General features: G+C 36.4%; 1 protein-coding gene across 10 annotated transcripts in view; it reads left to right on the forward strand.

Annotated features, from left to right (window-relative positions):
- LOC121315037 (cytoplasmic dynein 1 intermediate chain 1) overlaps positions 1 to 25,910 on the forward strand; it is a 76,619-nt gene that overhangs the window by 48,611 nt on the left and 2,098 nt on the right. For all 10 annotated transcript variants that reach the window (XM_041248912.1, XM_041248918.1, XM_041248914.1 and 7 more), the window contains 9 exons: positions 1,106 to 1,268; positions 2,480 to 2,579; positions 3,152 to 3,277; positions 12,259 to 12,405; positions 13,386 to 13,499; positions 14,231 to 14,364; positions 15,650 to 15,794; positions 18,726 to 18,866; positions 22,660 to 22,785. In XM_041248912.1, coding sequence (XP_041104846.1) covers positions 1,106 to 1,268; positions 2,480 to 2,579; positions 3,152 to 3,277; positions 12,259 to 12,405; positions 13,386 to 13,499; positions 14,231 to 14,364; positions 15,650 to 15,794; positions 18,726 to 18,866; positions 22,660 to 22,785 — 1,196 coding nt within the window. The remainder of the gene's footprint in view (positions 1 to 1,105; positions 1,269 to 2,479; positions 2,580 to 3,151; positions 3,278 to 12,258; positions 12,406 to 13,385; positions 13,500 to 14,230; positions 14,365 to 15,649; positions 15,795 to 18,725; positions 18,867 to 22,659; positions 22,786 to 25,910) is intronic.

Consider the following 25,910-nt stretch of genomic DNA (forward strand, 5'->3'; position numbering starts at 1 on the left):
TTGTCTGAAACAAGGAAACACATATCTGGAAGCTAAGAACAAAGTGGAGGCCAAACACTAGTTAGGGAAAAATTGGACCAAATTACATAGAAACCTTGTTAGTTTTCCCTTCCAAACATGATATGTGTTTCTGCATGTACCTCTTTGTAGTAACTAAATATGTCTACATTCTTGTTTCCTTAGAGAAACATATTTACATTATGCAATTTGGTTGTTTTTGTCAATTGGCTAACATTACCTAACATTTTCTACTTTAAGATGTTTCTCTCACTTTTAGTAACTTCCTTGTTTTCCTTTTATGGACTAATTTCTATGAAAATGTGGATTTGTTTTGCTGCTTGTATACAGTAGGTCTTGTCAGTTTCAGTTTGGTATGATGCAATGTCCATTTTATTTCATAATAGTATTGATTGAAAATGAAATACATGAATAGTGACCTATGGTGTGTGTGTGTGTGTGTGTGCGTGCGTGCGTGCGTGTGTGTGTGTGTATATATATATATATATATATATATATATATATATATATATATATATATATATATATATATATATATATAGACTAAGTTTCCTTTAGTAACGAAATAATTTCTTTTTTGGGGTTGAACCCCTGATTTAGCCTTACATATTCCAAAAATTTTGTTTCACTTCCGACCTGTCAGAAATTGAACAAATCAAAGGATAACGTATACTATACGAACCGTCCTCGACAATGATGAAATCGCATCTGCGGTTTTAGTGTTGTAAGATATGTCCCAGTGTTGGGTGTTCCGCTTTTCAAATATCTTTAATCTAAGGCTCGATCCTGCAATGAACTCTATATTAAACTTAAGAAACTGAAGAAACTGGTTATAAACCACATTTGGTTGTAAAAAAAAAAAACGCATTTTCTTATTTTGAATATGCTGCTGGGAATGTTTCAGTTCACCCTGTGCTTTGTTTTAAATAACTCTAGTAGTAAGAAAAGAAACATACAGGTGTCAATTCTCTCTGCCCCTGGAACCCCCATGAAACTCAACATACAAAGATGAAGATGTCTCTCAGGGGGCTGTCCATGGAGACAACGGATACAAAAATAATCCTTCTCCCCTTTATTTAATGTGAAGCTCACCCAAGGGAGCTGACTGAGGAAGAGAAACAGCAGGTTTTGCACTCAGAAGAATTTCTCCTCTTCTTTGATCGTACCATTCGCATTGTGGAGCGAGCTCTGGCTGAGGACTCTGACATCTTCTTTGACTACAGTGGCCGGGATCTGGAGGATAAAGAAGGGTGACATGTTTGAGTTCACTTAATACCATCTTTAAGGCACAGAGGGAAAAAAAAAGATATGAAAGAGTACTGCTGACCACATTGACCGTTTTGATGGGTACTAGCTGGGCTAACACAATTAGATTAATCATACTTATGATCACATACATATTTAATGCTCAGTGGAAATTGATTTTTTCTTTTCTTTTTTCTAGTAGTTCAAAGAACAGCGCTGGTACCCATTTCGTCCACTGTGAACCACTTAAAAAGAATGTGCACATAATGATGTCACTCAGAGTGTTCAGCACAGCAACATATGCATAGCATAACTAAGATAGCACATTGTGGCTTAAGAACAAATATTATAAACTACAGAAACAAGCAGAAGTAATGGACAGTGGTAATGGGAAGTGATTTGTAATAATCACAGCTTCTGGTCTATATTGCCAAAATGAGCCCAACATTTCAACTGATTAGAAAAGCATGGTTCACATTGAATACTTCTCTTGATATATACAGCATGCAATCCAGTGCTGTATGTATCAATATTTAATTTCTCATGTTAATAGTTCACTTTTGAATTATAGTCCCAGGCTTGTACATAGTGAGAGTTTTTCTCATTTGATTATTTTGTATCCAGCAACCTTTGATTAGAAGATTATATAGAAGTCTTTTCTCAGATAGCCCTTCAAGAAAGAGTGCGATTAATTGAGTATAGCAGGTGATGCAGCTGTATTATTTGGTTGTCAAAGTGCAGTAGCAGGGCAGGACTACTCACAGGGTAACTGACCTTAGAATGATTGCATTGTCAGTTAACCCAGTGCTGCCATTCTGTACTCAAATTAAGACTAAATCACGGCATCGCTCAAGAGAATTAAAAAAAAGCCAATTCCTGGAAAAGTCATGATCATAATTTACTTTAGCCTTTGGATAAGAAGAGACTCTGCATGCAATATAGTTTGAAATTAGAAAGGGGGTTGGACAATGAAGCTGTTTGGCAGAGATTTCAATTTAGTTTAGTGCGTGTTAAGATCTAAAATGTAAAATGCCCCTGACACTAGGCTTCTTTATGCAAGATTCGTGTTTAAAAAAAAAAGTTAATTCATTATAATGTACGCAAACTTAAACAATGTACATGTTACACCAACTGCAGCACTGAACCCTTTTTTAATTTTTTAAATTGTTGGCAGAGATGTTGTTCATAACTGTGAAGTTTTTTTTTTTAATTTCAGTGATATCCAAGCTGGAGCCAACCTCTCTTTCAATCGATTATTCTACGATGAGCACTGGTCAAAACACAGAGTTGTCACCTGCTTAGATTGGTCCCCTCAGGTAAAATACTGTTTTTTAATTTTTTTTATTTCAACATTATATGACTAATTTGCAAAGTTTGCCCATATTTTAGTATTTTTGTAAGCTATACCCTTATAAAATTACCCTTGTATTTTTGCACAGTATTTTTGCAGTTTTACAGTGCTTCTCCCATAGTTATACTATCCATGTGTCATAGTTTATCCCTGTTTGCCATGTTTATTAATATGTTTTGTCATACTTTGCTTGTCTTTACAATGCTTATCTATGCTTTACAATACTTTCAATATGCTTTATTATACTTTGCTATGCTTTTTCTATAGTAATCTAGATGCATTAAAAGCAGAGTGTGGGGAAGAGGTTGATGGGGTAACATCTTGTGATATACCAAGATGCCAACCCTCCTGCCATGGTTTGCTAGGCTGCTGTGCAGTTTACCGTGAAAGTCAAGAACATTTTGAAATGTTACAAGTGAAAATGGTTTAGATTCACTTGTGCACACAGCACCGTCATGACAATAAAATCTCTAGTTTTGTATTTGTAGCAGTGGCGAGGGATATGTGTAATGGAACATCCACATTTCTTTCTTCCAGTACCCTGAACTTATGGTTGCTTCTTACAATAGCAACGAAGATGCTCCCCATGAACCAGATGGTGCTGCCTTAGTGTGGAACATGAAGTTTAAGAAAGCTACTCCAGAGTATATATTCCATTGCCAGGTAAAGTACCAACAAAAGCAAATAATCAGTTTCTTTTTTCATTCAAATATTTCCTTAAGATCGATTTGTTGTTTTAATCATAAGACCTGTGTGATTACATCAGATGCAGAACTACTCAGATCAAAGTCAACCATAGAAAGTCAACGAAAGAATGTTGGTAAAAATTATTATTAATTTTGATATTTTGATATTTTGTAAATAACACATAACCCTTTTAAATGACTCCTATACGTTTATTGCAGTACGGACTTAGTGCACTGGGGCAGATGGTGTTTTTAGAGGCACATATTGTACATCCAAATCACAGATTTGCTGTTTTAACACACATTCTTTTTTTTTGAATTGTTAATTTAATATAATCCCTTTTAATTTTTAACTATTGAAACTCAAAGCTAGTTCAGTGTACAAAGTAAATTCAAGATTGACTTACAGTTAAATAATATGCTGTCTTTTGCACCAAGACTTTTTTAAAAATGGTTTTAAGTTTTCATTTCAGACATCTTTAAGTTGGGTTAACACTGATTTAAATAAAAAGAAATAGGTTTGACCACCCTGCTAGTAGTAGTAAGTTTTGCACTTTCTCGGATACTGTACTCTGCTCTGCACTTTTAGTTTTTACAACGTCGGTAAACATCTCCTGAGGTGCTTGTCTCTAGCTCAGCCAATCAGAATGTATATATCTGTTACATTTTTTTCATGATGGTTGTATTTTGGTCTACTGCTGTTCAGTTTTAGATAGTTACTGTATAATGTTGAAAATATGCATACAAATGTTTTGTAATGCATTTGGCAGAGTATTTGCAAACATTATTGTCCACAATAAATAATAGTTTGTACATTTACATTTTTCATGTTAGTGTGAATGACAGCATTCCTTAGCCACATAATGAAAGCATCGATTTCAAAATATTCCGTATTGTATGACTACAAAGTAAAATGTAAAGGCTGTTTTCCTTTCTGTGGAAAAAAAATGCAGTTTAGAGCGCAGGGCACTAGAACCTGATACTCTGATAAATGATCCGGCTGTACTGGCCAAAGCTACTTCTGTGTGACTACTGTTGGGCTATTAACAAGATCCAGTGCAATACAATACAATACAATACAAGCATTATAAAAAGAAAAAGAAAATAGCTTTGTAAAGCTGTATATACAGATTACAAATCAGGTAGAAATTCCAGGTCTTTGATATGTTTTGGCAGGGAGTTCCACAAATATGAAGCACAATATCTAACAGCCTGGCAACCCAGTTGAGGTATTGAGGGTCATACAATGTAGGGGCTCAAAAGTCAGGGCTAACACATTCAGTGAGAGAAGGAACTGTGAGCCACTAAAGATTGAACAGATTACCAGGTGAAATGTGCTCAGTTGATATGGTAAGGGTCCAAACTCTAGTGGAAGAATGTTTCACTAGCTACAATAGACAAGAATGTAGGTTGAGAAAATGTAGTTGCATTCCATCTTTTACAATAGGTCTTGTAAAAGCCTCAGAGAAATGGTCTGCAAACTCAGTACAGATTCTAAATGGAACAAGTTTATGGAGTGTATTGCTAATTTGGACCTTGTCTAAGATGAACAGGAGAGAATAAAATATAAAATCAAAGCAACACTGAGAGACTACATTTAGATAACGTATTGATTATTTATTACTACAAGAAATACGTATTTCATACTTTTTAAACGAAACAATGAAGGGTATTTTAAAATCTCAGAGAATTGTCATTTAAAATTAAGAATTTGTGAAACTAAATGTCTACAATCAGCTGTGTTACTAATTATAAAAGACTCCAGTTGAATTAAGTAAAACAAAGAAAGCTATCTTGAGGCACTGTCAGCTTGTATAAGGGCTGGCTTATTCCCATGAGAATTATATTATAAAGACATTAATGTAATAAAAAAAAATGTGGTCTACCACTTCCTAATCCAGGCAGCCACATGTTTGCCCACCCACATGGACTTCCATTGCAGATGCTTTACTTCCTATTCTTAATCATGCACCAGTTCAGTATACAGTGCTTGCATTTATAGCAAATAAACACAAAGACATTCTGATGCCGTGCACCAAAAACAACTGCTAACTGGCTGACACTTTTATGCCTGGAGCCCAATAATTATGCGGTACAGTAACTAACGGGCACATTTTGTGTACAAGGAAATAACAGTCCCCCGAGTAGATACAGTGGATTCAGTATAGATACAGTGTGCTCTGTAGGATATGTTTATACCTGTGGTAGAACAGCCTGGTTTTAAGAGTGTTGTCTTGTGCATTCTGCTTGTGACACAACTGGTGAGGTGGAGTTAGTCAGAGATGAAAAGGTTTGATCACAAACAGGGTGCTGGTGACTAAGAGGTCATCCTATCGCAGATATAAACTTATTATAAGTCACGACTTCTAAATAAAACAAAATCTTAAAGATTAAATATGTTTTATAAAATTTTGTATTACAAACAGGATTTTTTTTTTTTTATATATATAAATACTGTGCGAGAGGTGCTCTGAATGGCTATTGTTTTGAAAGGAATTTGACTTACAATAGCTTCTATGAGGTTTTTAATTAATTAATTAATTAATTAATTTTTATATAATAAAATCTGACTTCAACCAAATCAGCCATTTGTCTTGGCTGCTGCCACTATGGACCCATTATAGCATGTGCTTATACAAAATACTGTTTCTGTTTTGCTTTTGCAGGGTAACAGGATTCGGAATGCCAATAAAAATGAATGTGAGGGAGATTATGCTTTTCATATTAGTCTTAGGTTTCTGCACTTTTTTTTCTTACTGGAACCTTCTTTAGTGGCTTCCACAATCCATCAGAATAGTTGTGCCTTTAACCGCTCAATATTGCTGGTTGCTGGTATGGCCTTTGTCTTTCATCATTGGTTGATATATCTACAGTTAAATATTCACCACCAGAATAATAAGAACCTCCAGACTTGCAGGCTGTGGACCCACTGCACGTGCAGGCTGTGGACTGTCCTGATATGCAGGCCCTGGATTTTCTGGATGTGCAGGCCCTGAACTCTCCGACGTGCAGGCTTCCGCTGTGCAACCCTTAGCAGCATCTGCAGCTGCTACTGAGGGTGGTGTGGCCGTTGCACTTCCCTCACAGGATAGGACCTCTTCTTCAGATACTGCAGGGACGCTGGAGACGGCTCCCCCTTCTTGGGCGCTGGAGATGGCTATGGCTTCTTGGGCGCTGGATACTTCTCGCCGTTCTCGGGCGTTGGAGATAGCTATGGCTTTATTGGGCACTGGAGACAGCTCCCCTGCTCACCATCGGGAATGGTTATCCCTCCCTTCGGTAATACTGCAGGCAGTTGTTCCTCTTGGAGGGAGCAGCAAGCCATGGAGTGTCCAAACTCCCTGCAGGCAAGGCACCAACCTTGGTCCTTGAGGCAGATGAGGAAGGTGTTCAGGCCTCTGGGGATGAGTTGGGTCCATCTTCGACATTTGAGAGGCTGACGTTTTTAAGAGCTTAAAGCAGAGCTATTCCTCAGCTGACTCCACCTCATCCTTCGTGAAGGCCTCCATGAACTGCAAGTTTTCATATGGGCACACATCTCGGAGATGCCCAAACTCCCCACAAGCTCTGCACCAAGGAGCCCTAGTTGTCCCACAAACACAATTCCAAACTCATCTAAACTCCCTCCCCAGACAAAAGATTTCTCCTTCCTTATATACATGTGGCCACTCCCCAGTCAACACCAATTACCTAATTGGGGAATAGCCCAGCCACAAGTAGCAAACTTGAAGTGTGTTATAAACATGGTGCGCTTAATACACAGTTGTACTCGATATATTATCAGAATTATGGTATTCTGATTTGTTGGATAGGTGCTAGTCTGATTGATAGAGTACAAAGTGGCATGGCTAAGGATAAAGAAAGACCTATAACAAGCTATTGATAACACGTTTCTGAATCTAGGAACCTAAGAGGGCCACCTTTTCTGTTGTTTCTCAATGGAGGCTCCTCATTTTGATTTAAATCATAGAATGAGTGTATTTCATTAAAATACATGTAAAGGTTTAGCCTCATTTAACTATATTTGTTATATGAGGGAGATAGGCATTGACTTGATCTAATCTGATGAAGCTTTGCCACATGAAATGACTGATTAATAACTGACCTCCAGATTGAAAACGTTTGAAATGTGCCCCCAGCCCAATTGAATGAATGACAATGATGAAATCCTGGCATGTTATGTGTTACTGTGTTCAGCACACCATCTCAACAACTGTATGGATTTTATTTTCAAAATTATTTTAAATTAAATTCTGTTTTAAATTATACAGTAATTGGTAGCATGTGCCTGAAAGTTATCTCACGTTCCATGACCTTTTCAATTTTATTCCCATTTAAAAAAAAAAATGGTCAGAATCTGACCTTGTGTGTTTACCTTTTTTAGTATTTATATTTAAGTTATTAAATTAGACAGTAAAATACATATACTTGTATTTTAATTTTAAATGCAAGCACATTAATTGTCATTCCCTGTTTTAAATAAGCAGTGAAAAACATGAAGGGGTTTGTTTAAGACTTTGAAGGCTGAAGAGCTGGTTGTACGCATGGTGTTTTTTTCATGAAAGGGAAATGTGGTATTACTTTCAGTTTGCCAAAACCACAAATAGTGACAAAATCCACAGAGTGTTGTGAAAGGGGTGCCATTGGAAAACCATTCCAAGCATATGGTTCTGATCATGGATGCTGAAAAACGTGAGTTAGTTTGGGGGGGGACTTCACATCTCTGTGTATTTCCTTATCTGACAAATAGGTTTAAATTATTGTTTTTTATTGTAAAGATGAAGTTATCTTTGTCCTGTTTGATTCTTTAAAACCAGGGCCCATCTATTTCAACAGAATATTGTCCTACTGTATATAAGTATATTTAATTAATGTTATTGTTCAGGTACACGACAACACAGAATTAGTTCATTGTCTATTTCTTAAAACTTTGCTTCACTGTTAGTTAGTCCAGTAAAAGGTATCACATCTCCTTCTTTTTGTCTGTTGTCACTTTTAAAAATGTATCCAATTGATCAGTAATAAAATCTGATTTCATTCAAATGGGGTTTGTACTTGCAGCTTAATTTTGGGTGTTTCAACTGTGGTCCATGGATAACATAATCTAAATGAAAACAGTTACCACAGCGTAACTTGATGTGGCAATGCAGAATAAAAACAGCAAACTGATCCAGGAACGTACTACACTACGAAACCCTCTCTATACTGGTTGGGATCCACATCCCCTAAACTATGTCCCGACCTCGAAGTGACTCCAGGTCGTTGCAGCGCTCCTGGATGAGCAAAGTTTTCCCAGGCACCGTCTTGCAGATGAAGGGTTCCGTAGTAGTTGTCCTGTGGAGCGGACGCTCTCCTCAATGTAAACAAAGCTCTGGTCTGTGTAGCATAGCGGTGCATCGAGCTGTAGCCAGACGCTTCTTGAGCTGCGTGCAGGTTTCCCAGGGACACCGCCCAGCCAATCTGGACCTCCCGAGTATCTCAGCACTAGTCGAGCCTACTTGCTCAGTCTCCTGTTACGTGTCCCAGCTGCACAAATTTGTTCAAGAATCAGCAAAAAGATCCTCTCTGTCACAGCGCCTTTTTGTGAATTGTGCCAAAATCTAATTAGTTAATTTTACCAAAATCAGATTAGTATAATTGATTTTTTTTATATATATACATAAAGCAAAACTACTGTATGAGGTAATGCTTTCAAATGTACATTATACAATGTCTGTGGGATTATTTGCAACACAATGGTTCTTACTTCTAATAATGTTATGTTTAGTTTAGAGAGAGGTTTACGTTATTTTTAGTTGGGGGAATGGTGTTGACCTAAATTAATGGATAATATTATTCTGTTTTATATCCACTCATGTAGTTGATTGATGTGTGTAACCTATAAAATTGCTTCATACCCACAATAAATGTTATATATTCTCTACTGAAAATTCTGTCAGAATATATTAGAATTAGGGGAATATGTTGGTTGGAATATCATCTGTGGCATCAGTTTTAGCAGTTTAGAAAACCAGATGCTCATCCATTACATGTAAAAGTTAATATGACTCCACTGACAGTAATATCCTTTTTTATTAGAGAGTAAATCACTGCAGCATGGGATGGTATTAGATTGCATATGCAGTATTATTTTATACTTTTTAAAGGCAATATTATTCTTTAAAGGCATTTGTTCCTACTTTAATTGTATACAAACATGACACTGTTCTTCTGTTGTACCAGAAACCATTTATAACAGTCTCATTGTTCTGTGTTTGTTAGTCATTCTGTTTGAGCCTCCTTTAAACATCTGGCAATGTCATGACTTTCTTCTGGAGGGCATTTAGCATAACATTTATGGTCTTCAAGATAATCACCTCCAAATCAAAGGCTACATGATAGGATTGCACGCTTGGAAGCTGGTATTGCTACTGGTGGCTCACTTTGCCTCTTTAACATTGGCATTTGAAGTACTTATCATGAGTGCTAAGGGTTGCATAGGTTAGTTTACCATAATGACTACTAGACATTCCGTGGAAAACTGGAAGATATTCATGCCCAAGAGGTACAGGAACCTGGCAGCCAGCAGGGAAAATGTAAGATACAGTGCAGTGTTACATTCTGGATTAAGTTTGCAAGAAGCCTAATGGCTGTGGAACTTCAGTGATAGCAATTCAACAGGTAAACACAAGCTGCTGTGTCTTGAGTTTGTCATGCCTCCCAGTCTACTGTGACAAGTGACAGTATATGAAGTCCACATTACTGCAGTGGAGGGGAGCTCATAAATCCACATTTATGTCTGACAGCCACACTTCCTGGGCCTATTCAGTAAATACAAGCTGCAACTGCCTGTTGTCAATGACTAAGAAGTACAATAATAGAAAGGCTTGTAATGGCCTTCATTGAGCATTAGAACAACATTGTTAATTTGGTGCCACCACAAGTCAAATCGCGTGTAAACTGTCAAAATACAGTGGCAGTGGAGGAAGAAGTTGATTGCCTGAGAAGTGTGGCAGAACGAAAAAGAGGAGCCTGGTGGCTAGTTCTGGACAATTCCATTACTAAACAACCTTAACCTGTAAGATCCCTGCTACACTGTCTCTGGCATTCCTAGAACCAACTACCTCCACATGCAAAGGGGCTGGAGGATACAGAAGCACCCCAAGTGAGCAACTGTAGGATTAAAACAGCCAAAAAGTACAGTCTTAAGTGGTTAAGCAAAGGAGGGAAATTAGAGGTTGTCATTGAGCTTACTGGATTAAGGTTTTGGATGAGACCTGGTTGTGGTGCGCAAAGGATCAGGGGCTGGCAAGAGCCAGTGGTCTTGATGGCTACCTCTTGGCCCCATATTTAGTACATTTCATTAGAGTACCTTGGGTATAGAAAATAAATAAAATGATAACACTTTAGCACAGCTTTAGACCTGCCTGCTAGCATTTTCTTGCAGTGGTAGAAACTATAAATCATTTGCAGCTTCAAAAATTATTGTGGGTTTCTTCCACAGCTTATAGCAGACCAGGTTGGTTTTAATGATACAGCACTAACAGTGCCAACTTTTTTGTATTATTTTTTTTTAAAGACAGTCGTTTGTTTGTTTCTTGGTTTAGCCTTTATGTTTGTGCCAGACTTTTAAAAAAACAATAACTGGATGCTCTTAAAGCAGAGACTTTTGAAATCTACTTTTTGTTGTTGAATCAAGACCACAAAGACTGCTTTCCATTTTAAATAAAATCTGTGTATAATATGTTTCAAGCAACACAATATTAGGTTTCACAGTCATTTTATAAGAATTAGCCAATCCATAAAATACACCGTTTTAACTGCAAATAAAATCTTGCATAATGTGGGCATGTGGTTAGTTCAAGAACTGAAATATTGTTTTTTTTTTTTTTTTTTTTTCATTGATATAGAACACCTGTAATCTACTTAAAACTACTATATATTTGCTATTCGACCACAAGCTTACAATCATGGTAATGTGTTTTAGCCTTGGCATTATCGTTGTTTTGGATGATAAAGGCTCAGACCAGCTGGACTAAGTTACGACACCTGATCATAATGGTTTTGCAGCACTATGTGTAAAATGTATTTCCATGGACAAAATATAAGGGCCTAATGTGTGGAATATAGGTGACTCCAGTTGTAATGTCTTGATTTATACATGTTTTTTGGATCATTAACATTATTCATCAGTCATACAGATACCAGTCAATTATTCAAAACCTGATTGGTCATCTAAACAAATCTAATGTCTCACTATGCGGTAGATGCATGTCTGTTTTGGAGATAAGGAATTCTTGTTTAGTTTTTTTTTTTCCTTTGCACAATAACTGTCACAGTAAAAACACAAATCGTGGGTATGTTAAAACAATTCCCTGACAAATATTTTTTCATTTAATGTCAAGTCTACCCAAGACCACCCACACACATTTAAAGTAGCACGTTTGCTTTGCTATAGATACTCAGTAGTGTAGTAGAATGTTATCCACACTGTTGCCCATAAAGTTAATATATTAAGAGCATTTAGAGATATTGTTCTGGGTATTTAATCAGTCATTCAGTTTTATGTGTTTTTGGATTGTCCATCAAACATCTTTCCCTTATTTATTTAGCTTACATGATGCTACTAGACTTTTATCGTTCAAGGTTAAATTCTGCATGGTTTTTCCAATTCATTAAGTGTATAACGAGTTCTGTTTGTTTTCCAAAATGTTTAAACCACCAGGTTTTTGAGAATGAAAAAAAGGGGAAAAGAAAAACATATGAAGTATTTTTCTTCTCTGTTTGGTATTTTTCTTTTATTTTTAAATAGTTTTTAAAAGTGTCTGAAAATAAAGACACTTTAAAAAAGAGACATTACAAATAAATAATATGTATATGATTTGGTAGTTAGTCAGTGCAAAACCCCAATCCTGCAACCCTTCTGATTTTCAAAAACATAATTATGATTTTCTCTGTTTTTTTTTTGTTTTTTTTCAGTCTTCTGTAATGTCAGTCTGCTTCGCTCGATTTCACCCAAACCTGGTTGTTGGTGGCACATACTCAGGGCAGATCGTTCTGTGGGATAACCGCAGTCACAGAAGAACCCCGGTACAGCGAACGCCTCTGTCTGCTGCTGCTCACACTGTAAGGAGAAGCAAAGGTGTATTCTTAAATGATAATAGTCCTTGGTGCTGAAGCTGCAACTAATTGACTTGTATATGGCTATAATAGTACTTATGTAACTATGTGAAAAACATGCACAATTCTGTAATAATGACCTGCCATCCTTAAGTATTTCCTTTGACGGTAAAACATTAAATTGGCATTGCATAACTTATATTGTTCATGTACAGTACAAATCCATTTGCTGACAGTAATTATTCATGTCTAGAAATGGAATGAATGTATGAGATAAGTAGGGAGGTTGAGATGCAGTGGTAGTCCTTGGCAACCTAGATATTGTGTGCTGCTGTAACATTCTAAAGTGACATTTTGATATTCTGTTAGTCATGTCATTATATTTGGTTATACAGTGCTGAAATGATGGGTAATATCCATATGGTTTTGTAGACATGTCCTTGGTATATATTATCCAAGGGCGACTTACTGATTGTTTAGCAAACAAACCAAATGACAACAAAAAAAAAACAGTTATACTGTATTCTGTATTAAACTAGAAAACATTATAACTAGTCCATTATCGGCTGAACAAAAAACATATTCAAGACATAAAAAAGGAGGCTAGCGTGAATGTTGCTGTTACTTTAAAGCATTGTTTATGTCAAAGTAATGTATAAAACATAAATGAATAACATGAGGTGGCATGTGGTGTGTTTGTTTGTGTATGTATGTATTTCTCTTTGTCATGAGATACCTTTTACAGTTTTTGAATTCCAACACAGAAATCAGATCTGGACTTTTGAAAATAGCAATTGGAGAACTACTCTGCAGTTTTAAGTGACTTTATCAGGCCATAACACCTATTTACTCATTATCTATGCTACAGCTTAACTTTACAGCATAACTGTTAAGTGCCAGTTTGATTGTGGTTAACACAATGCTAACCAAAGGTCTAAAGTAGGTTGTTAAAAAGACTAATACTATCTGTATTTTTGTCTCCAAAGCACCCAGTGTATTGCGTAAATGTGGTTGGGACTCAGAACGCAAACAATCTTATTACAGTCTCCACAGATGGCAAAATGTGTTCGTGGAACTTGGATATGCTCTCCCAGCCGCAGGTAGATTTTTATTTCTTTCTTTCATTTTTTTTCAAGCAAAATCTTAAATGGAGTTTTGATTTCTGTACAAATTGAGATGCCTTCAGACAGTCCAAATCACTTTCCTTTAACACAGTATGCCACTGTAGTTAATAGCATAACAGTGGGGTCTTGTTTTAGACAACATCTATCAAATTACATTTCTGATAACAAAAATCTATTCCATTTACCGCTTTAAACTACTTCCCTATTTTCTCCATTTCTTCTCTGTATTTTTCTCTCTGTGCATGGTAATGAGATTTATGTCATGAAAAAAATGGGTTTCATATTGAGCAGAAAGTTTTTGCTCAGGTGTAAAATATGCATTCAAATCAGTGTGTTGTTCTATTTCTTTATAAATATATCCAGTTCTGTTTTTTGTCATACCGTAAGAATATCTACATCCGTGATCTTTTTAACTTTTAGAGAGTATGCAATGAGAGACACAGTGTGAAGTTAGGAAGAAGCTCAAAACTTTGACAAAATATCAAGAAAGTAGGATAAAAGCCATCACTGTTGACATAGAGAAGGATGAACATTTGTCTAGATTAAAAAAAAAAAAAAATGAAGCTGATTGAAAGGACAAACAGATGCGGGTTGAAAGAAATCCACATTGGACGTGAACATTATCAGTTTATGGCCTGTTCTTATAAAATAGCTTGATGCCCATAATACAATAAAACACTAATCTTTAAAATGTCTGATGTTACCAGGAGAGCATGGAGCTAGTGTACAACAAGTCCAAGCCTGTGGCTGTGACTGGCATGGCCTTTCCAACAGGAGATGTGAACAACTACGTGGTTGGGAGTGAGGAAGGTGCAGTTTACACGGCATGTCGTCATGGCAGGTAAGGATTCAAACTGCTCTCTGTACGTGACATTTTCATAGTTTGAAGTTTTCTTTACAGCAACAGTAACCTAGACACATTGCCAAACGATATTCTCGTTATTAACAGCTGATCATGGAGGATAAACATAAAAAAGAAAGTCAGTAAATGTTCTGTTTCCCATTACAAAACCATACATTTCTTGTTTTGTTGATATTTATAAATGAAGGCATGATGGTTTTGTTACTGCAGACTGAGAGCCACACAATTCCAAACTATTCACCCTAATTGTTCTACCTAGGATCCTTGGGTTTGAGATTTAGGCAAATTGGAATCAGCATAGTAGTTAGCTGTAAATGAGGACCTGCTGACTGGAGAAGATCCTGTTTCAAAATCTCCATGGAGACATCAGTTAGTTCCCATGCCCCATTGTCCCTGTGGTGCACTGCACCTCTTTTAACAGTAACAAGGGAATTCTATCAATGATTGTTTGGTACATTAAAGTAACATTTAGCAAGGTCATGTAATGTTGCTTCGGTAAAGTAAATTACAATTCACCATCTTTAACATGCATGTTTGAGTAAAAAAAAAAAAAAAAAAAAACAACAATGCTATACTAGAGAGAAGAATTACAAAGTAAAATCCAACCAAAAAAGTATTAATTGCAATCGGTAAACAGATCAAGTAGGGAATGTAGTGGCCTCCACCCCATTGCTCTGCTGTTAAATTTCCTGCATTGCTCACATGAGTCAGCAACAATTAAGATAATACAAAAATGTATAAACAAAGCTGTTTTTATCCTTTACTGGAAACTGTGCATTTTGTTTCAATTTAGGAGTAGGCAAATTTGTTTTCATAAAAAAATATCCTCAATGCTTTAATATTAGAAAATATATTTTTAAAAAGTGGTATCATGAGATGTGCATATTCTTTAATAAAATAAAAACATGCTGCATAACAACTAAAACTGTTCCCATTCCCCAATATATGAAAATACATTAACACGCAGCAGAATGAAAACATGTATTCTTGCAATCGCTTTTGTGTAATAATTATTCATAGCTGAGACGAAATATATGGCTTTAAGTGATTTAACACACCACTTTCTATTTCTTTTGTTTGAAATGCTACTTCTATCATATAGTCTGCTACCGACATTGTACTGGTGTATAGAAAGAAGCCCCAGGTCTAGTTAACACATGGGGGGGTTAATCTGGTATGCACAGGCCAGTGCTTTTTTTTTTTTACAGTGTGCACATTTGTAACATATTCCTCCTTCTTTTTTTTTTTTTTTTTTTTTTTTTAGTAAGGCTGGTATTGGTGAAATGTTTGAAGGTCACCAGGGTCCTGTTACTGGCATCAACTGTCATATGGCAGTCGGCCCCATTGACTTCTCCCATCTTTTTGTCACTTCATCATTTGACTGGACCGTCAAATTGTGGACCACAAAGGTAAGACACGTTGTAAAGGCTTTAAAGTTATACAAAATAGTGAATACCGAACATTGCAGTGCAAAAAAGTCTGTAGTTTGTGCAAGTTGTTTGCAGGTAGAATAAAAATGTTTAAGGATTAGTTAAAACAGGGTCATTTGCAATTAATACTGTCAACACTAATTTAAATATAGGGCAGAGGCTGCAATAGCCAATTATAAGATGTGGGGAAATGCTTAGCTTGTTCATTTAATCTCAAAAACGTCACAAGGCAAATATTTATAAGAACATATCATAAATGAAATATCCTGGTTACTAAAAAATTTAAAAATCTGGCTTGCCTCATTACATTTGTCAAAATAGAAAAGGTGACTTTTTCACTGCCCCTTTGCTGTGGAGCATTGCACTGTAAATTGTTTAGAAATCGCATACAATACAGAATCGTAGAACTTACCAAACAGTAGTGAAAACGTAAACATGAGGCATCAACCACAGTCATATATTCAAACTGGAGTTTTTTATTTGGAAACAAATATTGTTTATATGCTGAGGTGGATCCATTCAAAGACTTTTGTACTGAAACTTACAGTTTGAAAGGTTTCAATTTTATTTAACAAACAGACCCCCCCACCTCTTGTCACCCTCATTCCAAGCGAAAATGACTAGGTGAGAAAGTCTGGATGTGACAGGGAACAGTTTACAATTGAAGGTAGAGAAAGAATACAGCTTAATGCAGTTTGTCAGGTGATGCAGATTTAATTTGAATTAAAATAGTTCTTAGTTATGTTACTGAATAAATGTTTCAGAATTTTAAAAAGTTTGTATTGTTTTAACTTGCATTAATGAACTTTGCCAGCAAATCTGAAAACTGTGCAATATATTTCTGTGCAATATATCTTTGTTGGAATGGCACCTCCCCAGTATAAGTCAATTTTCAGTCAGTTACCTATTTTAAAGTCAAGGTTTTATTTGAATTCTCATTTGATATAGAAACGTCTGTGATAAATGCATCATTAATGTGTGGCTCTAATTCCTATAAACCAAAGGAAGGGTTTTATTTTGTTGATGCAGGAGGAGATATTGGTTGTGTGATTATGTGTTTATATGTACATGCTTGTGGCTTGGCTACCAGCAGTGAACTGTGTCCAGTGTGAAGAGGAAGGAAGGAGCGTTGAGTTCTTGTCAGAGATTCAAACCCACACTGATAGGAGGGCGGAGCTGCTTGCTCAGGCACAATTCTCTGTCTCTGCCCTTTAGCCTTGGAGACAGAGGTCTGGCCTTTTTCCACCAAAAATAAAACAGATTGTGGTATTTGTAGGGTGGATCAAACTCAAGGTTATGGCAGAAAATAGCAAGGTCTTGTATTTTAAGATTGAGACCAAGGGATTAGAATAGTAAAGTTGCTACGGTGATGATGTATGGGGATATATCATGTATCAGCACTTGTTCTAATGCATACAACATGTAGCTAAAAACTGTGGTAACCTCTCAGACCAATTGATCTTATTCTACATATAAAACAGCAAGTATATTTATATACAGTTTCTTGTTACACACAACATTTAGCATGAAGTTTAGCATTAGTTACAGCTGGCACGCTAACCATATAACAGTACCGCATTGTAATATCGCTATAGATAGCACAGATCATCTTGTCATAAAACAGCTATTCTAAAACCCTGCAGCCATTTCAAATAGATTGTGTTATACCCTCACAGCCGACTTAATGTTTTAGTTACTCAATCGGCTACACACCTGTTGTACAGAGAAAACATTATTGTATATGACAGTTTGTATGTTATTGGGTGTGTGATAGCAACTATTATCTATATCACTTAGGTAACCCAATGTTCTGCAGCTTGTGCCCAGTTTGGAGCAACTGTTAGTATTTGGGGTATTTAGAAAGTCATTCAAGCTGTAAATGAACAGATAACCCCTTCAGGACTTGCTCCTTTGCCTTCAAGAAGGAATCCCAAACCTACTAGGAAGAGTAACTAAAAACCAGCGGGCCAGTAACACTTAAACGGTAACCAGTTGCATAGTTTATGCATACCCTCAAAGCTAACCGGCTGACTTGCTGATGCCCGTAATGTGCAGACGTCTGCCTTAACATATTCTTCTTTCTTCCTGTTCTCCGAGCTAGACGTTATAGTTCACAGTAAACCCCCAGACTTGTTATCAGCCCGTGTTGTTTGGTTCAGTTATCAAACTCAACCAAAAAAATTCCCTTCCTTTGAAGAAGATGTAGTCATCCTAGTGTCTCCAGACAAGGCCTGCTGTTCTACACACACCTCCAGTAACCCTAACCCTAACCCTAACCCTAACCGTAACATTGGAAAAATCTGCACTGCGATTTCTAGCTGTTGCGGATGTTCTTCATTTGGTTGTCATGTTTGCATGCATGCAGTCATGGCACTTTATTTATTAATACAAAAACAGGGGTATTGTAGAAACAATTAACAGTTCAAAGTTTCTGATTTCTCAAAGCAGGTGAGTTTAATTCTAAGCCCTATACAAAGAGCAAACTAGTCTGTTCAGTGCAAAATGCCTCTCTAGATGGCAGTCTGTGTCTGCTGTGATGCAGAATCCTTAGCACATTCCATTCACTGACTATTAATCACATATTATAGAGATGTCATCATTCTTTTCAGGTTGAATAGCAATTTGCATCAGTGGGGCAAGCTGTCCTAAATGTATGCTTCTTTTACCTGTCTGAAATTTGTTGAACAGTATTCTGATATTCTTGGGTGTCTCTCTCTCTCTCGCTCTCTCTCCTTTATTTAGTTGGCTCTCTAAACAGCTGTTACATTAAAGTTACAGTACACCTTGCAGGGCTTTCATCTCCAGGGTTTTATGACATTTAGCAAATGTGCAAAGTTTTTAATTAGACTTGCCAGACAGCCCTAGGCTGCACTAGCGCCACAAAGTCTTAATGGTCTCCCCGCCTTACAGCACAACAAACCTCTCGCCTCCTTTGAAGACAATGCCGACTATGTCTATGACGTCATGTGGTCCCCGGTGCATCCTGCAGTCTTTGCCTGTGTGGATGGAATGGGCCGTTTGGATCTCTGGAACCTGAACAATGACACGGAGGTGAGTGCTCACAAACCCTGAGGTCTGTTTGTTACCTGAGGTGTGCTGGCAATGCTTAATTGATTGATTCAGTACTCTCACTACATTTAACACAATGAGTGCATCATAAGGTAATTGTATGGACCATTAGGCATCAGAGAAAAAACAATAATGTGTTATATTGCCAATGTGTATTGTTTAATTCCATAGGTGTGCACACAGTGCCCTCCTACATAGCCTGTGCTGTGGTTTATTTCTATACTGCACATGCTTATTCCAATGACAGCATGGCTTGACTTTTAAAATGTGACTGTGTTGTTCTTCTGCTTCTGTAGTACAGAAATCTTATGCACAGTATTTCATTTTAAAGGGATTATTATCACTCTGGAAAATAAATTCAGCAGCCCATGGCATTTATATTATATAATAATTTACCAGTATATGAAAACAATTCACTTGACAGTAATTGGCAGTTTAGTGCTAATACAGTACATGTTTACAAGTCTCATTTAAAAACGATGGGGTGACAAGGCAATGCTGTAGTCTCTCCAGTAAATTCGAAACCACTTGAAGGCACTCCTCCTCTTTTGAAAATCAAACATGTCGGCTATAAATAACAGTGTGGTCAGGCAAGAAGAGACTGCTGCTAACATGGCTGGCACTGTACTGCTTGAAAGAGAAGGCTTTTGGACACTTTTGGAGGGATGCAAGGAGGGTTGGCTGCCTTCACATTCCTCCTCAATATAACATTTGTTTTTTTTTGTTGCCTTCATTGTGATGATCCTTTTAAACTAACTAATGATCATTCAACTGGTAACTTTTAGACACTTATTAAAGACCAGTACATCCATATACGTTATAACAATACCTGGAAGATGTATTGGATCTTGCCGTGCTGTTTCCTATCTCCTCAGATCACTTGAAATAGCTTTCAGTACTTTTTTGGCATTATGAACTGCATTGGGCAGCTCTGTTGTACCCAGTGGTATGTTTAATTTTTGGCTGGAGACCTGGAATTAGTATTGCTTTTCTTTCTGGTCAGGTAGCAGCAGGTGGACCTCAATTCAAGTCAATAGATGTACCTATTATTCTCACTCTTTTCCCAGAGCTGTTGTGAGCTGAGGTCAGAATCAGTGCTTGGTTGTCATCCCGTGACCTTTTCTTAACCAGGGGCCTGGTCATTCCGAACTGTCCCTCCAGCATTTTGCATAGGCCATTCATTCATTCATTCACTCATTCATTCATTCATTTTTTATGTTATAGTAACGTTGTTGTAATAATAGAAACAAAGACTTACAAACACATGTTTACATTATTTAAATAACAACCAACAAAAACAGCTCTAAAAGTATCTTTCTGTATAAGAAATAGAACAGAATTGTATTTATTTATTTGGTTATTTTTTTGACTAGTGTGTGTCTTTTATATTTTATTTAGCCTGAACTGTGATCAGGACCACAAATCTTGAAAACACACCTCGTAATAAATCTTTTGCAAATGTTTATAACAAACATGATTGTAATTAGAGAAAAGCTAACCCAAGTGCCATTCTCCTTCTCTGACAAGGTGGCAGTATTTGAATGACAGGCTGCTTCTGTTGCTGTGAGCAGCTTCTCCAGATAGAGGGTCCCTGGAAACATGTCATACTATGGAGCGTAAGATGGTTCCCAAAAAATTGGAAAGTGTTTCTTTACTGTTCATGCTTTAAAAGCTTAACTTAAAACTCAGGATTGTTTGAGCACTGCATTTTTGTTGTGTGGAGGACAGAAGACCAAAATCTTACAAAAAAGCTGAAATTGTTTTTAACTCGCTATACGTTGTGATCTTATTTATATCTAGTCACTGAACTAAAGTTATTTATTTTTCAAAAACTAGTTGAATAAACACGTGAAAACTTTGCACTACCCCTTCCGTGTTCCAGGTACCTACAGTACAGCCTATTAATCAGCCAACAGTTAATCTAGTTTTATGTGTGGAACACCTACCGAGGACACGCTTCGGCTCATTCATAGCTGCACAAGCTGTTCTCTTCACAAAAAGGGAACCACTTTGATTACTGCAGTGTCTATGGAACAGAGAGTTAAAGGATGTCTTTGACTTGTTAAAACCTCCTTTATGAGAAACAAGCTGCAATGTTCACAGCATGCAGCCTTTTGTCATTAACATAGCATTCACCATAATGCTTCTTAACGGAATTCGAAATTGCATGCTTTCAGTTTGTGTTCAGATGATTTGCGAGACCTTTTCTCTCATGCACAAGTAAAAAAAAAAAAAAAAAAAAGACGTGATTCCTAATATTGATTGTGGTTAGGTGTTTTAAATCCACGTCCTGTTGAAATCACCAGTGCTGTTCTGAGAGATTCACATCATGTTTTCTTTTTTCTTCAATTAAGCTGTCACCTCTAATCTGCGTCTAATGTACCCCATATCTAATCACACCTATATTTGTAGTATTTTTGTCATTATCATCATTAGATTATTGTATTTTACTAGGTAAAACAAAAAATCTAATAAAAGTGATGAACGGCATTAGAAACTGATCTCTGTGTGTGTGTATATATATATATATATATATATATATATATATATATATATATATATATATATATATATATACACACACACACACACACTCAACATCAAAATTGCTGTATTAAGAAGCCTAAGACGGCAGACCTTCGAGCAGCCCAAATGTTTGACATATTAACAAAACATGTCTACCGGTGGCATAATTTAATGTTACTTGCACTGTATGAGGTACCCTGACCCCTGAGCATTTAACAAACAAATTAAATCTCACGGCAGTCCGTTTGAGCGCAGGGCCCCCTAAAGGGTCGGGGCCTAGGCAGCTGGCTCTGCTTCCACCTGTGATATGGATTTCTCCATGCTGCGATAATGTCTGGAAAAGATGTTTACAAATCATATTTCAGCAGTTTGGGAGGATCTTTTAAGACTTTTGTGTTGTCTTTTCTTCCAACAGGTTAGATAACTGAGTGATAATCTCCACAGTGATTCCTACTTGAGCTGTCAAGGAAACCTTAAAACTCTATTTTTTTTTTAACTACACAGCAACAGAAAGTTAAATATCATCACTGCAGCACAATACTGCCATGAGGCAACTTGATGCCCAAATAAGACTTTCCCATAGTAAGAGCAAAGCAAATCTGATTAAGCATAGGCAAGCATTGTAAAGACCAGCAGCATATGGTAAAGCATATTCAAAAGAACATGGCAAACAATTTTCTCTGCCATGCACATCCATTCATTATATATATATATATATATATATATATATATATATATATATATATATATATATAGTCTCAAATGTGCAGTTTTAAGAAAACACGTATTTCCATTTTGAAACATGATATCCAGTACTACATCAGGTTAAAGAAATCTCTATTTGCAAGCTGCTTTTGGACTGTCTTGCACTTCCTGGGTAATTTCTCTTGGAGGGTGCATTTGTCATCACTGGCTTCTTTCCTGACAATAACCAATCAGCTGCTTCCCCTGTCGACTTACATACCTTCAGCCAGTATAATGCTTTGACCCAGAAGACACTGCTGGCGTGAAATAACCGAGGAAGTAAAGCAGTGACAAACTTCCTGGAAGGCAAGGAAAGCGAACTGAGACTTAGCGTAGTACTAGATGTCTGTTTTGAAATGTTTTCTATAACATGCATTTCTTTCAACACTCTACATTTAAGACATATGTAGCTAATGGAAATACAAAATGGGTTAGATTTATATAATTGTTTTATTTGCTGCTACAATTACTTTTACATGATGGATTCTTGTTATGTGTTTAATAGGTGCCAACTGCCAGTGTGACAATTGAGGGGGCCTCTGCTCTGAACCGGGTCCGGTGGGCAGCAACAGGTAAAGAGGTGGCAGTCGGGGATTCGGAGGGTCGAGTCTGGATCTACGATGTTGGCGAGGTAAAAAAAATAAAATAAAAAATGTTATAGGAGGCTGTGTGGTCCAGTGGTTAAAGAAACAGGCTTGTAACCAAGCCATCCCTTGTTCAAATCCCAACTGATTCAGCCATTGTGTGACCCTGAGCAAGTTACTCACCCTCCTTGTGCCATGTCTTTTGAGTGAGACTTTGTTGTAAGTGACTCTGCAGTTGATGCATAGTTCACACACCCTAATCTTGTAAAGTGCTTTGTGATGGTGGTCCACTATCAAAGGCGCTATATAAAGAAATAAACACAGGTGTATTGTGTCATCTGTTGTAATTACTCTTTGAAAATGTGTGGTGTCTTTCACATGCATAATCTTCATTTTTATTATGAATCAGACATGTTAAAGACATTTTAATTGATGGACAATATTGTAAAACCTTTTTTTATAGGATATAATGTGTTCAGGAATAGCCTGATCTGCTACTATAACTAATAATGCCAAATAAAATCTTAAGATAGTCCCTTATTTCTTTTGAAAAAATCTACTTTTAGGTAGGTATTCAGTTGGCATAAAATAATAACAACATAACATAAACTGACAATTATAATAATCATGTTGCACATGTTTAAATTTTAACCCTGAAAAATGTATAAGCACCTATAAAAAAACAACAACCCAGAAACAAATTTACACCGCAGATGTTTGAAAGGTAAAGGAACACATGTAATGCTGTACAATATTACACACACAAGCTAAGAGCTTCTTTGACAGCACAACATATTGTATTGCTTGAATGATAAATAGCTATATTATAATAGAAGTGTTTTTAATTGTTCTACTGAAAACATCATTGTAACAGTCGAACCTTTACCCTTACGTAAGTCTGGAGTGTACAATATTACCATGTGTGCCAGGATTTCTAACTGCAGAATGAACTTCCACATCTTGGTAGAGCTGGCTCCTTTGACTGGGTTTATTTCATTGTGGTTTTTTTTAAGATATTCTAATTTTAGTTTTTTGCAGTATAATTGGAGTCTGACTGCTTTAAAGTGTGGTTTAGGGTTAATGATCATGGGCGGTCATCAATTAAGCCACTAAAGTTAAAGGATTTGATGTTGTAGCATTGTGGGGGATAAAAAAAAAACTGCAGTCTGTCAGGAGGCATATTGGTAGCAAACTTTGTATATCCTACATTTTAAAGGAACCATTTTCCATGGGCTCCTTTCATCTCTGCTACACACCAGTACTTGCAAAACTGGTTTGTCATTTTCCTTTGGGATGTTATACAGAATATATACACATTTCAGTCATCAGACATGCAGGAGATAAATCATCAGGAGGCATTAGCTGAAACATGTGTCTGCTTACTGTTGTTTCATATCGTAGTTTTAAGTAATTAATCTCATAAGGCTTTTTGTATTGGCTGTATAGTTTTGTCAATATCAAATACGTCCCCCAGGTGGTTCTTTTTAAATTTTTTTATTTAGTCGTTACCAGTTATTTTTATTATTTTCTCCCAATTTAGAATGTCCAATTATTATTTAGACTCAGCTCACCGCTAGCACCCCTGCGCTGACTCGAGAGCGGTGAAGACGAACACACGCTGTGCTCTGAAACGTGTGCCGTTAAGCGTCCGCTTCTTTACACACTGCAGGCTCACCATGCAGTCACCTCAGAACTATAGCGTCGGAGGACAACGCAATGCCCCCCAGCTCTTCTTAATGTCACTGATACTGTTCCACATTGCCATGTCATACTGCTTATATATGTGCTGAGTGTGGAACAAAGTCTAGTTCATTTCTTTCATTTGCAAGGATCGGTACCACACAGAGACAACATATTAGTTATGCTTGAAATCCCTCTATGTTAGTGGTGAAATACTTGAGATGCCCTCTTTGAATTTTTATATAATTATGCCCTCTCCCACTGATGATTCTACTTGTGTGGTATAAACTCCAAGTTATATATATTATATTATAGATATATATATATATATATATATATATATATATATATAATATATTATATATATATATATATGTAAATACATACATATAATACAACACATACATACCCTATACCTACCTATATACATATATCATATATCATATACATACATATATATATATAATATATATATATATATATATATATATGTCATGTATAGTACATATATTATATATATGTGCAAGATTTCATTCTTGATTCCAGTTTAAAGAGTTTTAACAAAGTAGCAATCATTATACTTGTATTAGGCTATTGTCAACTATTAGCTATGAAAAAATGCAATACATATGTATATTCTTTACAATAACCGGAAAGAGCTTCCTTTTAAATCTGATTTTAATAACCCCTGCTTTAGTATTTAATGCTTTGGGTGGTTTTCGTGTTGGCAGATAAACTGTCTGCCAATCAGCCTCTAAGCAGATGTTATGATACGTGGCTTAATTCAATCACATGAATGTCTCCAGACTCTGAACCGCTAAAACACTCTCATATCATGATCGAGCCACCTCCATGTTTACGTGTAGGTATACGGTTTTCTCCAAAAATACTGTGGTCCACTTTTGAGGAAAAGTTCTATTTTAGTCTCATTGGACCAGAGAATATTGTTAAAGAATGCTCAGATTCCTGTTCATATTTCTTGGTAAATTTTAGAAGGTTTGTTTTATGAATGTCCTTTAAAAGTGGTGTTCATACAACTCTTCTGTGTTCAGGTGCCTTTGTACTGTTTGTACTATTATGCCTGATGCTTCTAAATCTTTCTTTAAGCCCTTGGCTTTTAGGCTTGGATTTTATTTGTTTAGGTGCTTGGACGATTCTCATACCTGCTGTACCGTAATTTTCTTTGGATGTTCACTTCTTTCAAGCATTTCAGTTTCATTTGCTCTGTGGTACTTCTTGATTATTGCTGATTGTGTATTTTAGTATTCCATATTTTGTAGCCATTCCATGTTTTGTAGCCATTTCCTTTGTTGTAGTTTGCTACGAGTGCTTTTCTTGAATGTGAATCCAACTCCTTTGTCTTGACCAACATCTGCTGTGTTTCCAAAATATTCTTCTTCAACTGACGTTGGCTTTATAAGGCAGCTTAGTTACTGTGTAATAGTTTTCAAACAATTCATTTATTTTTTAATTAGTTTTATATAATTTTCTA

Source organism: Polyodon spathula, chromosome 4 (assembly GCF_017654505.1).
Source record: "Polyodon spathula isolate WHYD16114869_AA chromosome 4, ASM1765450v1, whole genome shotgun sequence".
NCBI lineage: Eukaryota > Metazoa > Chordata > Actinopteri > Acipenseriformes > Polyodontidae > Polyodon > Polyodon spathula.